This window comes from Drosophila ananassae, chromosome 3R, assembly GCF_017639315.1.
Source record: "Drosophila ananassae strain 14024-0371.13 chromosome 3R, ASM1763931v2, whole genome shotgun sequence".
NCBI classification, from domain to species: domain Eukaryota; kingdom Metazoa; phylum Arthropoda; class Insecta; order Diptera; family Drosophilidae; genus Drosophila; species Drosophila ananassae.
In genome coordinates this window covers 24,443,583-24,458,563 of record NC_057930.1, presented here as the reverse complement: position 1 = coordinate 24,458,563, position 14,981 = coordinate 24,443,583, and the positions used below count along the sequence as shown (strand labels likewise).

Sequence of the window (14,981 nt, the reverse complement as noted above, 5' to 3'; positions counted from 1 at the left end):
TTTTTTTCGAATATGGGGGCTATATGTTTTCAAAGGTAATCCCGTAGAACTCAAAACGCCGGATTTTGTAAACTAAGTAACTAGTCGTTTAATTTATTGCGGCAAAGATTCAAAGTTATAGGTAATGCTGTCGGCAATACAATACAGTTGATGTGTTGTGCTCTGTCTGTATATTAAAATACTTAAAGTACGATAATTAAACCTAAATTAGTACGAGTACATTAAATTAAATGTTTAAAGGACATACGGCGCTCGTAAAGTGAGTAAAAGCGGAGATTCACTCGTAGGACTGGCGACATCTCTTTCGAATCATAATGATTGTGGTTTTGATTGTGAGATATGCACAGCATATCTGGGTTTGCGACGAATACATCTATGTATCCAAAATGAAATACTCGAATGACGATTACTTGCCATCAGTTGGTTAACTCTGATTAATGGACTTTACACTTAGCGAAAAGTAACTTATGGAAATAAGGAAAATTATATGAAATACTTGTACCGAATGGATACTGATTGGGCGATTAAAATGACACCGGACACTGGTACATTAATGGATTACGTATGGAAATAGATACTGCTGGGGAAATGCTGCCACTCCGATCATCCTAATCGTGCGACAGGTTGAGTATATCATCGCCCATGCTGTTCTTGGGCATCTTGGCCGGAGGCGGGGCGGCCAGATCGGCCACAGACGCAAACTCCATGCGCTTCTTGGGCACCCCAACACCACCGCTTCCAAGAAGGGCTCCCGGAGGCGCCAGCTCGCCGTACAGACGGCTCAAATCCGGAGAGGGGCGACGATGCGATGAACTGCTGCTGCCGTCGGAAGGTGCCGGCGATGGCGTGTTCGAGGGCACACTTGATATGGCCAAGTCGACGGCACTGAAGTTGTACTTGCCACCGGAGTTGGAGTTGCTGTTGCCGCCGCCCCCGCTGCTGGCCGACTTGGTAGGCGTCAGCCGTTCCAGAGCTGGCGAAGCCGACGATTCCCGGGTGCGTGCCGACGATGGCGTCGTTGATTTCGGTGGCTTCATCATCATGGCCGAAAGCGACTCTTGTTGGATCTTGAAGAGCGCCGACGGCGACATAAACATGTTGTTGGCCGCCAGGGTGGACTTGGACAATGGGTCGGGTATTCCATACTTTCCATGCTGCTGCTGGAAGAAGGCGGCATAGTCCTGCATCTTCTCCTGGGCGAGGGCATTGTAATAAGCAGCCGGATTTGAGAGCGATGATGGTGAGGGTGCTCCGGGAGCAGCTGAGGAACCACCAGCCTTCATGGAATTACCCGGGGCTCCTGCTCCCGTGGGCGTGGCAAAGAGGGCGTCCAGATCAGCGGCGGCCTTATTTTGACGATAAAGTAGCGCCTTGATCTCAGAGTCTTGCTTCTCCAACTGCAATAGCTGATTCAACATGTCGCTCTGAATGTCCTTTTGCTTCTGCTTCGACCCTCCTCCACCTCCACCCGCAGCTCCTCCTGGCACTCCCACGCCAGCGGACAGCAGAGCGGAGAGTTCGTTGTGGGCTCCAGCCATGTGCTTGTTTGACGACATCGCTGCCGCAAATTGGTTGTTGGGATCGAACAACTTGGTGTAGGTCTGCAGGAGGGCGGTGTAGTCCGCCTGCTGCTGCTGTTGATGTTGCTGCTGCTGTTGTTGCTGCTGCTGCTTCTTCGAGGAGCTGCTGTTTGAGCCACCCACAGCTGACACTGGCGGAGGAATGGCCGCCGCAGCCACAGCCGCCATTTGTTGCTGCAGGAAAGCGTTAAGGTCGTTGCTCTGCTTGCTCTGCTGCATGTAGGAGTCGTAGCCGAGCAGCTTCGAGGCCTGAATCAAGTTGTTGTAGTCGGCACTGAGGGCAGCCGCCGCCGCAGCAGCTGGCGAGGATTTCGAGGACTTTCCGCTCGAGGAATTAGACGGCTGGCCGCCAGGTGTGGGCACTCCCAAGCCCGCTCCCGTCAAGTAGCTGTAGTCCGAGCCAAAGCCCAGAGTTCCCAGTGTTGTGGCGCCCAATGCTTCCGCCTGCTGGAGCAGCAAAGCTGCATATTCCGGCGAGCGAATCAACTCACTCATCTTCAGCGGATCGTTCTTCAGCTCATCTAGCTCCTTCATCAGCTTAGTCTTGTATGAGTTGGAGTTGGAACTGGAGTTCGAGGACGAGGACGAAGACGAGGATTTGGACGACCGTTCCGACTTGGACTTGCTGTTGCTGTGCGAATTGCTATTGCCACCAGACCCTGCTCCTACACCGGCGGTGGGCAGCGGCATGTTGAAGCTATTCGAGTAGGCAGCCACGGCGGCCGCCACATTGGGATCATTGAGGCCGGTAGCTGCATTGGAGTTGCCTCCCTGTTTAGAGCCACCCACTTTGGCCGCCGCTGCAGCCAGTTGATTGAGCGAGGAGCTGCCATAATCCTTCCGCTGCTGCTGGAAGAGGGCAGCCAAGTCGCCCTGCAGGAAGTTCGGTGGCAGCTGCCCCGCCAGCTGGGCCAGACTGGCGGCCATCAGATCATTGGCCGTGGGCAGGCATGCAGCAGCTGAGGGCACCACCTCGTATTTGTTCGGCGTGATGCTCGGACTGTTCCTCGCAATATCGCTTACGCTAAACTTGCCCGGACTGGGGGCAGGCGAGTTCCGGGTGCGCGACGTCGAGGCGGATGTGGAGGCGTGAGAGGAGGTGTCGGACTTGGCGGGCGACGGAGATGCTCGCACTGGTACTTCAAACTTGGCTGGACTGGCGGAGTTCGACTGAATGGTGATGGGACTGTCGCGGGGCGAAGCACTCAGTGTAGTTACAGGTGGGATAGCGGCGGCTGGAACACTGGCGGTGGCTGGGGTTTGCGGCGGAAGCAACCCAGTAGTCGGCGCTGCCAAATTCGGCAGCACAGATGTGGGATTCGGCGTGGCCAGTGGCGATAGCATTCGCACCGGATTCATATTCAAGCCAGAGGGCATGCAGAGCTGCTCCTGCAGCGACATCACTTTCAGCTCGCTCGCCTTCTGCTCTGCCTGAGCCTGCTGTGACTCTTCCTCGGCCTTGCGGACACTCTCCTCCAAGGCGGTCACCGCCTCGTTCAATGTCTCCTCCTTCGCCGGGGTCATTTTCACATCCATCTGTGCTGCTGCAGGCTTCTCCTCTTCCTTCACCTCCACCTCATCATTGTCAATGATCTTGATGGTTTTGGGTGGTATAAAGTCGTCCTCCTGCTCGCAGTCGAGCACCGCGCAAATCCAATTCCAAAGTGCCTTGTCACTCTGTTTTGTTGGGAACTTCGGGTATAAGGTGTTCTTGAGCTTCTCGTTGTAGGTGACCTCGTTGTTGTAGATGTTCCGGAAGCGGACCACCTCACCCCGGAACTGCGAATAATAATCCACGCACAGCTGAATCTCAGAGCGCACCTCCTCAGGTATCTCCTTGTCGGGCAACACCGAATACTGCATCAACATGGGCCGCCCGTACTCCATTGATTGTTTACTCTCGCCTGGGGGCACGATCCATATGCACTTAACCACCGACTCCAGTGTGGGATTCTCGTCGTAATAAGGAGCTGTTAAGATTATAGAATGAGCTTTACTTCAAAAAATGTCCTATCATTTAAAATACTCACATATGATCAAGGAAACACAGGGCGTGTATGTCAAATCGCTGGCACCGCGCATCTTAATCTGATAGTCCAGTTGCGAATCACAATCCCGTAGCGTGGGTTCCGCCTGGAACTTTGGATGCGAATGATACCAGCCTACCAGAAGCAACTGATCCTGGATCATCATCTTCTGTATATCATGCTCCACCTCCCCGGCCCGTTGCCTATCGAAGCGTGTGTTCCGACAAGGATATGTCTTTGTTATGGACAGAGCTGAAATGGAAAAGGCAGATTTAGGAATGCAAAAGCCAAGAGGCCATCGCCGTGTCGAGCCGGACTCACTGTGCGTGTTCATGTCCCAGGTGCCGCCCAGGTAGCCGCATACTTCGCGAACCGTCAAATGACTGTGGAAGTCGGCTAGCAGCAGGGCGGAAGAATTAAGGGTGATGAGGAAGGGCTGTAGCTTGCCCACCGATGTGAAGGGCACCGATTCGATGAGCATGTTGGCATCGCTAGGAGATTATGAAGAAAAAACAGTTATTTGCCTGCTAGGATCCTTTGCTTTAATCCTTTCTACTTACTGCACTATGTTGCGATTGGAAACGGTGTTGTGGGCGAATACTGTTCTCTTGATCACAATCTCTGGGGAATCGGACTTCCGTTCGGCATCTTTAAAGGTTGACGAATGAATGATTAATTGAATTCACTTACACGCGGTAGTAGTACTCACCTAACTCACTGTCGTCCAACGGCGAGATGTCCTTTTGCAGAGCACACTTTCGCAAGTAGGTGTTCTTGTAGGCATCCAGCTTCTTGCCCTTGTATTTCACGGAGGCCCAACCGCAGCCACTCTTCTTCTCCGGATTTATGATCCGCTTGCAGTGCATGGCCCAGGCGCTGGGCGTCAGGAAAACTGTCTCTGTTTCGTGCGATTTAATCTTGCCATCGGATAGCAGGTCGCCGACAAATTTCTGGCCCAGGTACTCGATGGTCATCAGACCCAGACCCGGCTGAAGCACATTGGCGGCCATCAGCGTCTGCAAGGTGACAGTGCGGCCGGTTCCGTTGAAGCCCTCGTAGTTCTCCTTTGTCTGGTAGGAAGAGACCAGAAATACACATTAAACAGTACTTTTATGATAAAATATCTTATTATCTATTAAACTCGGCTAGTTATGAACCATTTCTTTGAAAATCACATCTTCACCCTCAAAACTCTCACCTCATCATCATTGTCATCGTCGGCGGCATCGCTGTCCACGTCTTTGTCGCACAGGTTGTCCTCCAGATGAGACGTTGGAGCAACTGCATCCAATGCTGGTGCCCCAGACTCCGAAAGTCCCAGATCCATGGGTACAGGACCTTCGCCTCCCCCTTCCCGGTTCGAAGCCGCTGAATCGTTTGTTGTTTGTGGCTGCTGTGGCGGCGGCGGCTGCTGCTGAACTGCCCCCTCCTCCCGGTCATCAACATCGCCTTCGCCGTCTGAGCTGCTCAGCACCTGGTTCTCCGAAGCCTCGTCCACCGGCTCGCCCTCGGCCAGGGCTCCGTTCTCTAATCCGTTCTCCATGCGTTGATTCTCCGGTTAATCCTCGTTTTCGAAAACGCGAATTTGGCCGCAGAAAATTTTTTTTGTGATATAGAATTGGTCGCGGAGTGTGGCCAACGCTGTTTAAGCGTCGATGAGACTCCTGCCTCTCGTCGGCTGGTCACTCTACAAAAACAGAAAATAACATTTTTAACAAAAAAGTAGGTTTTTTTTATATAATTTATGAAATAATAAAAGTTTTTTAAGCGTAATTTCTTTAAAGAATGTGTAAATTTTCTGTTAAGGAAGTATTTTATTTGGTATTAATTTCTTAGGTCTGGCAACCTTGCTCATCATGCCCGCGACGGGGGATCACCACAAAAAGATTTAAAAGTTGAATATTTATTTGTAGGATTCTTAGTGGAAGTTGAATATTAAATGCATCTCTGGTTTATTTTTTGGAATATTAAATTGATTTGAAAGTATAAATATTCTCTAGTATTTATAAACCATTAATCCATCCGATAGAAAAATGTGGAAAGTCAAACGTTAAAACTAAAGTATAAAAGAACTTGTTTTTTCGAATAATTATACACAGAGTCAGTTCCTCCGAAAGATATGCTTAATTAATCTCATTGTCGCTATCTTCCTCCTTGCTGGCGGCATCACCGGCGTTCCTGGCCATCTCAGTATAGACGCTAGGATTAATGCAATGTTGGCCGTTCGTTTCCTTGCCCACAACACCCATTTCGAATCGGAAGTCCTTGTCCTTTAGCTCGTCATGAATCTTGTAGATGATTTCGCCGGCGCTTTTGATGAGTTCTTCCGCTTTCATGTTGAACCTCAACTTGTCCATCTCCGTCTTGGCCTGTTGCTTGGCTTTTCCGCTGGCGCAACAAAAGTAACCGTAGAAGGAACCAGAGGGCTCAATCTTGTACAGCTGGGGTCCCTGCATCTCGTCCCAGGAGCCGAAAATGACGGTAAGTCCGAAGGGCCGGACGGCGCTGTATAGAGTGTATGCGTGCATGTAGCCGGAAACCCGTTCGCACAGTTGCTCCAATGGGATGGTGTGTTCGTATTGTTGACGATAGTTGGCCGCCTCCTGGCGGGCAATGTCAGCAATAAAGTTTCCATCGGCCAATAGCCCGGCTATAGCCATTCCGATATTCCTTTCAATCGTGAACAGGCGTCCACCAGCATCGTCCTCGTACAACTTGCTGCAGATGATCTTCTCCACAGCTAGGACCACGCAGTCTTTGCCCCGCAGACCGATGACGGTGCCGCTCTTAGCCACCGCCTTGGTGGCGTACTCGATCTGGAAGACGCGTCCATCCGGGGAGAATTGCGAGGCAGACAAGTCGTAACCGGTGCCGTTAGAACTCATAACGGTGATGCGATTGGAATTAAAAATATATTTAAATTATAATAAAAGTTTGTTGATTTTATTTAGTTTTTCACAGTATTTGGTTTTCTGAACAGAAGTTGTCCTTCGACTAAATAATTAGTTGAATGACAGGAGGAGCAGATGACTTGACAGCTTTGTCTTGGCTAGTTTTTAATGAAAAGCTTGCTTCGATCACAATCCTTTAAATTAGTTATCGTCTATCGAGTGTTATAGTGGTCTAGACCGTTATATTTCTAAATCTTTTGAAATTTTTGGCGGTTTAATTCAAAAAATATTCTCAAACTACACTGATCTGTAGCTCTTTCCCCAAAATAACTTGTTCTTTAACCCCTTTATGGTTGTTATCTGAAAAAGAAACCAATTGGGGCTTATCAATCCGATGTCATCACCTTGTTCAACATTTGTCATTATTTAAGCAACATGTAAGCTATCAAATTATCTCGTTTTTGTTAGCTACCAGGAGCTACAGAGGTATGGACTAAGATTTATCTCAATCAATTAATAAAAATGACGTAGATAGACACAGAGAGTCATCTTAATCCGTGATTCGAACTCTAGATTCTTTGTAAAGCAAATAGAAGAGGAGCAACATGTCTTGTTTCGAACGATTTGTGGATTGGAAGGAGTTTCCTTGAAAGAACTATAAATATCGTAAGGGATATCAAGTCCCCTCTGGCCACTGAAATCACTATCCATCCCTATATCTTCTATATTCCCTTCTATATCCCCTTCCTTTCCTTCTATTTCCCTTCAATGTCCTCGGCAATCTTACTCCTCCAAAACCAGTTTCTGGTTTTGGGGATTCCCATAATTCGTCTGTAGTAAAAGGTTCAATGTCTAACCCACTCCCCATTCGTTCTGAGATATATTATCCCCTTGTCATACTCACGATCGTTAGCTAAAAACCGCCAAACCCTTGAAGCTTATCAATCGGATGTCACTACTTATCTAACTTTGTACTACCAGAAGCAACAAATACAATAATTATATTTACCTTCGTCGATTAATAAAAAAAAGTTGTTAAATTAACAGGAACTTCAGTGTCTGGCTACTATTTACACAACCAATAACCACTTGAATAGAGTAAACTGTGAGAAAAATGCATTTTCTTTTGAAAAATGGCTCTTTTTAAAATCAAATCGAAATATTTTTATACCCACTATTACTTTTTTCATAATAAAAATTAGCATCGTAAATATTATTCAATACACTGAAGCACTCATCCCAAAGAGCTCCAGTTTGCCAATTAACTTTAATAACTTGTATAATTTACTTAGCCGGTTTTTTATTTTAAATGAGTAATCGACCGAAAACCTGAAATCAAATAAATTGCATTTAAGTCACGTAGATCCGGAGCAACGTGAACAACAGTCAGCTAAATCGTTTCAATATTAGGGAATCATGCCAAATATTCGCACTTACTTGCACTTTCCTAAAAATTCCATTCACTTCTTAACAATAAATATAGTCTAGGTGCTTAGCCGGGAGACCCTCAACTTCAGTCTTATCAGGCAAAAATCTAAATAGCCGCCGAAAAGAAAAACATGGAGCCAGCTGGCCTGCCCGTCTTGGCCAATTCGAAGAAAGTTGAGCACTTGAATTCCGTCTAACTTGTTTTTGTTTTTTTTTATAACCGCAATAAACATTTGGCAGGTACAAGCATAGGAGAGGAATAGGAGTGCTTAGTCACCAATTTACTACGCAGATCTTTATGCCGATTTCCGGGTGATTAATGGGCCGCAGCAATTGAAACACAATTGGGATTTTCGCTCGATATACAGACATATATTCAGTGTTAAGATATAACCACAGTTATCGCTCAGTAATTATAATTTAAATAATGGCATTCAGAATGCTAAAATTAAACTAGAATCTTTTAAAAGGTATTCGCAACGCTTCAGGTTGCGAAATTTGTGATATTCCTAGGACTTAGAGGCTACACTATCTCCTATAATTCTATAGCTGCATTTGCTAAACAATCTATACTCGTATCATATTACATATATTTGCAGACCTCCCTATTGTTTTTTTTTTGTTTTTACTACATTTCCGATTCTTATCGATTCGTTTAAGCCGAAGAACTAAACCCTAAACTTAAAATACTATTTACACTTGGTGGTCTGGTCCAGCAGCTTCTTCCACAGATCGAATTGTTCGTTTGACTTGATCATGTGCACGCTGATCGCGTTGCGGATGTTGCAGGGATTGAACGAGATGCGCCGGTTAACGAACTCGTTGGCCTGCAGCCGTTTGATGCCCAGTGCCTGGGCCACGATGCCCGTGGTGAAGACATCCTCCAGCTTCAGGTAGACGGTCTTCAGCGATCGCACGTACAGCTCGTGCACAATGTCCCCGGTGAGGACATAGGCAGGTCCTGTCGTGAACGATGGAAACACGCCCGCCGCAAACTGATCCACGGACACGTAGTACTTGGACTTTTTGTTACGTATGGGCTTCCACTTCTTGGCCAACCGTCCGTATATGGTCCGCTTGTCCTTGTGCTTGTCGAGGAAGGCCAGCAGCTTCGGCACATTGATGAACATGTCGTCATCGGTTTTCAGTACGTACTTGGCCTGCGGACAGTGCAGATACGCCCACTCTAACGTCGAGATCGTTTTCAATGTTAGATTGTTGTAGGAATCGATGAAGTTGCCCCGTATCAGATCTCCGTATATGAAGTTCTCCTGGGTTAGGGCCTTGTTAAGAGTATCATTGTTGCCCCGTCCGAGGACGAAGGCCATTCCCACGTCCCGCCTTGTGCCGTAGTGCATCCAGGTCTGTCGTATGGACATCCTAGCCGCCTCGTGTGACATGGCGGAGCTGATGAGAACCAGGAGCTTGATAAACTTTCCCTCCTTCGGGCAAATGCGCTCTGCATCGATCTCGTCGTCCAGGTGACCTGGCTCGTATAGCTGCTCGGTGGGCACTCCCTTCGACGGATCCACTGGAGCACCGGGCTGTTTGGCCGGACTCTTGCTGCCAGCGCCGCCCTTCGTTGTCCGCACAATGGGCGCCGGTGGTTTCTCGGACTTCTCTAACTTTGCATCGCCCTTCGTATCCTTGATCTCCTGGATCGCCTTTGACGGCGGCGGTTGCTCCTTCTTCTCGGACTCGGCCTCAAAGACCTCCAGCCTGCCGTCCGCCAAGTTCATTTGCACCACCTCCGGTTGATTGCCCTTCTCTGCAAATGAAACAAAAACAAGAGTCGTTAAGTGCCTGCCGTAAAATTGTTAATTAATTTGTAAATAAAAATGACAAAGCGAAACCCTATTCTAATTAATCCCCGTAGCCAGATGGTTACTGGACAGCTGCAACCCAATAGCTTCCGTACTTGTGATTGTTTACAGCGCTGCCATAATGAAAGACGATACCAGACCATATTAGCTGACTGCACACGAGCTGACTGTGCCCCACTGCCGGGGAGTAACCCCCAATTGGGTGCGACATCGGCAATACCTTTTTGATAAACAAATGTTAGACTTTTACGTAGCTCGTTGGTGGCGCAATAAACGGAACGACGCGCAGAATGACAACTCCATTCAAAAATCAATTAATTTATTGTAATTGATCAGACGCTTCACCTGTATTCTGGTCATTTCCTGCAGCGGCTGCTGAAGCTCCATTGCCCGTGCTACTGTTGGAGGTGATGTTCTTCAGAATCTTATCGGCGTTCTCGATGAACTTTTGCAAATTGGAAGTGGGAATGAGAATCTCTGCGTCGGGTTGTGGGGCTTGGGCCTGCGGTTGTGACTGCGACTGCGACTGGGATGGGGACTGAGGTGGTTGCTGTTGTTGTGGGACAGGAACTGATTGTTTCACAAGCAACGTGTCGCCAGTGTTGTTGCCAACGCTGTTGATATTGTTGTTGTTGATGTTGTTGTTGGTGCTGCTGTTGATGTTACCTGGAGATGGGATTCAATTCAATTTATTAGCAATGATTAGCGGGGGAATGATAACAGCTCGCATGGCATTCTAGACCAATAGACTCACCGGTAACGCCATCAACGCTTTGGCCGTACTGCTGCTCCTCCAGCAGCTCCTCCGCCATGATGTTGGGCGTCAGCTCGGGGCCTCCCACCTGGGGACTGGCTCCGGCAGAGCCACCATCCAGCAGGGCATCCTCGTCGATTGTGGGTAGCCGGTGCTGCGAGTGTTTTCGATGAATCTCATGGATCTCCGCCGCCTTTATGCTGACTATCTTGCCACTGGCAGTCTCCTTGGCAGCCTGCCGGTGGCCGTACTCCTTGTCGGTGCTGTTGTTGGCGGTCTGGAGTATTTGCTGGCCGGGATTGTTGGCGATGAGTTGCTGAGGAGGCGAGGCGGCCGGGTGGATGTGGTTCGGCGTTAGATTCCCCGTCGCCGAGTACGAGGCGTAGATGAAAATAGTGAGTATCACCACGATGAGGACCAAGAGGAAGCGCAGCATGCGCGTGTTGTGCACACTGCCGGCCATCATTGCTGTCGTTAGCTAATCTCCGGAATCTCAGTCGCAGTGTCGGTCTTCAGTTTCAGTCTGGACTCTGCTTTCGATCTGTTATTACCTTAAATGTTTGTTTCTTTTGCGTATTGTATCTTTTCGTATTTTGTTCCTTTTTTTTCCCCCCGATCTGTGAGTATTACGGTTGAGAATGGAACGCTTGCGAACTTTGCAACGTTTGCGATGCGACTGCAATGAGAAGAACAGACGAGACATTATGGTAAACAACTGATTCTGATTCTGCTGATTTGTTAAGTGCTTCCTATACCCAGAGCACTGAGGAAGATGTCTAGGGAATGGGAGGAAATGGGAGGGATTGGGTAACCCCTCAAAATATCTTATTTTCAAAGGGCATTGGAAGGGGATACACTGCCATAGATAGATTGCAAAAATTATAGATCCATAGATCCACTAAAGGTATGGAAAAGTCGAAGCTCAAGCTGGAAAAAGCTTCTATTTTTCACCTTCGAGCGGAGGTGGCAAAAATGTAAATATTTGCTTAGAGAGTGAACAAGGTGGAGTTACGTCCACAGATAGCACTTTTCTACACTTACAGAATGGCAAAAATGCAATAAAGAGTCACACGATATAGAAACTCAACTCCTAAGTAAGCCACTTGAAAAAATAGCCACAAAAAATGGCAGTAAAATCGGTAAGTGATTTATATGGTAATGAGACTGACTGACGAATGGGGGAAACACTTTGTGGAGCTAATGAATTGGCCCAAAAGCGGAGAACACGCACCCAGGGAGTGGGGCCGGACAGACAGCATCCAGAATTGTCACGACATCGCTCTGGGCCCCCAGTATCCACCACTTTGCATGCTCAACAGAATTCTTGACCCGATTCCGAAAATGTGAAGAGAAACCCCCCAACCGTCGTCGGGCAGTAAAAAGTTTTAGAGGCGAACAGAACAACGCAGAAACTTCGGCCAGGCTCTTGACCAGCGGGCCCTGGAGCCACTTGAGGTGAAGTCTTGGTCTTGGGCCGACGATTAGATTGCATATCGGACGATCGGAATCTCAACGTTCATTGATTTCTGGGAAGAGGGCTAGGAGTTGTATACAAGCCAGTGGGTAGTAGCTGTTTAAAAAATAAACTACCTTTGCGGGGCTGCCATAAAAATAGAACCAAAAATAGGTGAGCGCGACAGTTCGCTATGGAAATCAATAAAACTTAAGGACAGGCCCTCATAACTTTTTTTTAAGCGCTTTCCGAACCATCACCCGCTGCCCAATGAAAACCCCAAATGCGTCATTGGGAATTACTTAATTGCCGGGCGATAAGATAGCTATTATTCGACAGCCACTTGGGAGGTATAAGGGACAATCCTAAAGAAATCTGAATGGATCTTTCAGGTTATTATATTTTATTTGGGGGGTATAGAGTCTAAAACAAGGTTCCTAAACCCCCAATTACTTAATTAATAATTTATTAAATTTATAAAAAACAAAAGATAACTATAAAAATCAAATAATTAGGATGTTTAATTAAACAGAATTTCGCATTAATATTCGGCCAGGCGATTGGGGGTAATCAACTAAATTTGATGATAAACGTAATCAACGGACGGCGGGGGCCGTCGGGGGCTTTATCGACGTGACGGTCGATCTGGTCCGTGAACCGCCCCTTCTGGGAACTGGAACTGGAAAGAAGCACCCAAACGACTACAATTATAATGGAATTTTTTTTTATTTTAGATTTACTCTCATGATGATGCGGTATCGTGTTTTTTTTTCTCAACGCTTATCGTTGGGCCGAAAGAATAGACGCACAGCCCGAAAGCTAATAAGAGGATTGTGGATTGGAAGCCGCAGCGTGACGTGCAACGGATTGATAAGAGATTAGCCCATTGTTTTTTCTAAATAAAAAGTGAAAGTGCTCTCCTTATCGGCAAATAGATGATTCACCCTCGAGGTCATGCCAATTTTTTGTTTTATTTTTAATTCGTGGGGGTGTTTGACACACAATTTTATATTATAATCGGCCGAATGGGGCTTATCGGGGGAATGCCACTTCCTTTAGGAATTCATAGAACTATAAATCATTATTTTTTACTAAAACATTAAGTACAATACTGAATGAAATGTTAAATTGCTTGTTTAGACATTTTCTGCTTTTTATTGCCTAGTAATTGTGCGCGAAATTGGCCAAAGAGCCGTGAAATTTGACAAGAGCTTGTAACTTGATGGAGTAACTCTCGTTGTAACTCTCGTATTCCCCAGAAGCGGCCACAAGTCGAGATTGCTCTCGAGTACGAGAGACCCAGAGGGAGAGCGGAAGTGGATTCGAGCTTTCAATCTGCCTGGTGGTCGGTCGGTTATGCTTGTTTTTTTTTTTTTTTTCTTTTTTTCTGTATTTTTGTACGTGGCCCCCACTTGGACGTCTCTGCTAATAAGTACAATGAACCGGAGATAATCGCCGGTTAGTCTGCAAACGGGTTTTCGGGCCTCTCGAAACTATCTTTCAGCTGCTTTCCTATCAATCACAGATGCCAGCATCTCTCAGTCTATTGAACTGGACATATTTTTTGAAGGACTAGTCTTGATACCTTGATTAGGAACAGAATAATAAGAGAATAATTTTTATTAACAACAAAATATTAATTTAATTGCGGAAGTAACATTTTTATGCTGATTTTTCAAAGTAATGTGGAATGTGATTTGTCATTTTTTCTTCTCACTATCTATCCATGAGATACGAAAGAGACTAATCTGTCTTACAAATTGCAAAGAAATGTTAAATATTCATGCCTTTCCGGGGAGCTTTCTTTTATTTTTCTAATAAATAAATATTTATTTGAGATCTTGAAGATCAAAGGCCGACCAAAGACTGGTTAATTGGTGTTAATGAAATCTCACTGCGCTGGGCCATGTGGTGCAATGTCCGGCCGTGGGATTTGGAAATGCCTGATGACCGTTGGCTTGGCTAAGGCTAGCTAGCTGGTGGTTGGTTGCCCAACCCCCAACACCACCGTAGCTGTGTGTTAATAAAATAACAAAACCCTAGGCAACGCACCGTCATCGTTGCGTTTGTTGTCTCTGTTACGGTTGCCTTTGGTTTTAGGTTTTAGGTGTCTCTGTCGGGGCGACCAACTAACCACGACTTACCTCCCAGTTTTCAGTTTGAATTTTTTTTTTTGTTTGTTCGCCTCAGCTTTGGTGTCTCTCCGTCGCGGGAATCGGAGATGCGGCGGCTGCGGATTTGGATTTGGATATAGCTATTGTTGGACCAGGGTCAAGCATAATTACTTGCTGGCTCTGGGCTGTGGGTTGTGGGCTCTGGGGTGCTGCCTGGCCTGGCTGCGTTTATTTTTAGTGTTTAGTTAGCGTTAATAAATTTGCCTTTTGTTGACAATTAACAATGATGAATTGTAGGTTGTTTACTGTTGATATTGTTGGTATTTCTGTAATCCTCCTTTTATGGCTAATTGTTGGACCCCAGGCGCCACCACAAATATTATTTTCGGATGTGTATGTGTAAGCCTTGGGAGTTTTTTTTTTTCTGTTTTATCGACTTTAGTGAGTATTTTCGTTTTTAATAACCCGTCAACCCGTTTCATTAGTCATGCGAAGCATGTTTTATAAATAAATAAGCAGCATTAACGCCTCAGCGTTCCACAATGCGTTAAACTAGTCGCGTTTATGTTGTTGTTGCTGCTACTGCTGCCCATGGACCCCCGACCAACCACAGAAACTGATTTATTTTCGCATTCGATTTGAGTTTTTCGGTCGCAAAAACTTTATTCTGCGCGACGAGTGGCGGCCTTTCCGACTGCCGTTTTATGACACTTTTGAGGCTTTGCCTTTTGCACACACACTTTTTGGGGCTGCGTTACAGCGCCCGCACGTATTCCAATTTTTTTTTCCTCTTTTTTTGTGGGCCATGCATTACTCCCACTCGCAACGATTTGTATTAGCTCAACATTAGCGACAGAGTGACCAGGTACGGGGAATGCTAGTGGTTAGTGCTGGAAAATATTACAAATTAT

At 46.7% G+C, this 14,981-nt stretch overlaps 3 protein-coding genes across 4 annotated transcripts; all 3 read right to left on the bottom strand.

Moving 5' to 3' along the window:
- Window positions 1-63: 63 nt before the first annotated feature.
- On the bottom strand, window positions 64-5,275 carry LOC6497582 (MPN domain-containing protein CG4751). The gene is made up of 6 exons (XM_001961734.4): window positions 4,806-5,275; window positions 4,317-4,677; window positions 4,168-4,255; window positions 3,929-4,098; window positions 3,611-3,859; window positions 64-3,550 (listed from the first exon to the last, which is right to left on the bottom strand). The coding sequence occupies exons 1-6, from the start codon at window positions 5,148-5,150 to the stop codon at window positions 609-611; spliced, it is 4,155 nt and encodes a 1,384-aa protein (XP_001961770.1). The 5' UTR covers window positions 5,151-5,275; the 3' UTR covers window positions 64-608.
- Window positions 5,276-5,542: 267 nt separating this feature from the next.
- LOC6497581 (proteasome subunit alpha type-3) lies at window positions 5,543-6,648 on the bottom strand. Its single transcript, XM_001961735.4, has one exon. The coding sequence runs from the start codon at window positions 6,490-6,492 to the stop codon at window positions 5,731-5,733; it is 762 nt and encodes a 253-aa protein (XP_001961771.1). The 5' UTR covers window positions 6,493-6,648; the 3' UTR covers window positions 5,543-5,730.
- A 1,628-nt stretch (window positions 6,649-8,276) lies between these two features.
- Window positions 8,277-14,955, bottom strand: LOC6497580. 2 transcript variants are annotated; one of them, XM_001961736.4, is made up of 5 exons: window positions 14,242-14,955; window positions 14,101-14,186; window positions 10,504-11,179; window positions 10,095-10,415; window positions 8,277-9,694 (listed from the first exon to the last, which is right to left on the bottom strand). In XM_001961736.4, the coding sequence occupies exons 3-5, from the start codon at window positions 10,967-10,969 to the stop codon at window positions 8,616-8,618; spliced, it is 1,866 nt and encodes a 621-aa protein (XP_001961772.1). In that variant the 5' UTR covers window positions 10,970-11,179; window positions 14,101-14,186; window positions 14,242-14,955; the 3' UTR covers window positions 8,277-8,615. The 2 variants fall into 2 exon arrangements, with proteins under 2 accessions (XP_001961772.1, XP_032307456.1); XM_032451565.2 differs by having other exon boundaries at window positions 14,101-14,955.
- Between the last annotated feature and the right edge of the window lie 26 nt (window positions 14,956-14,981).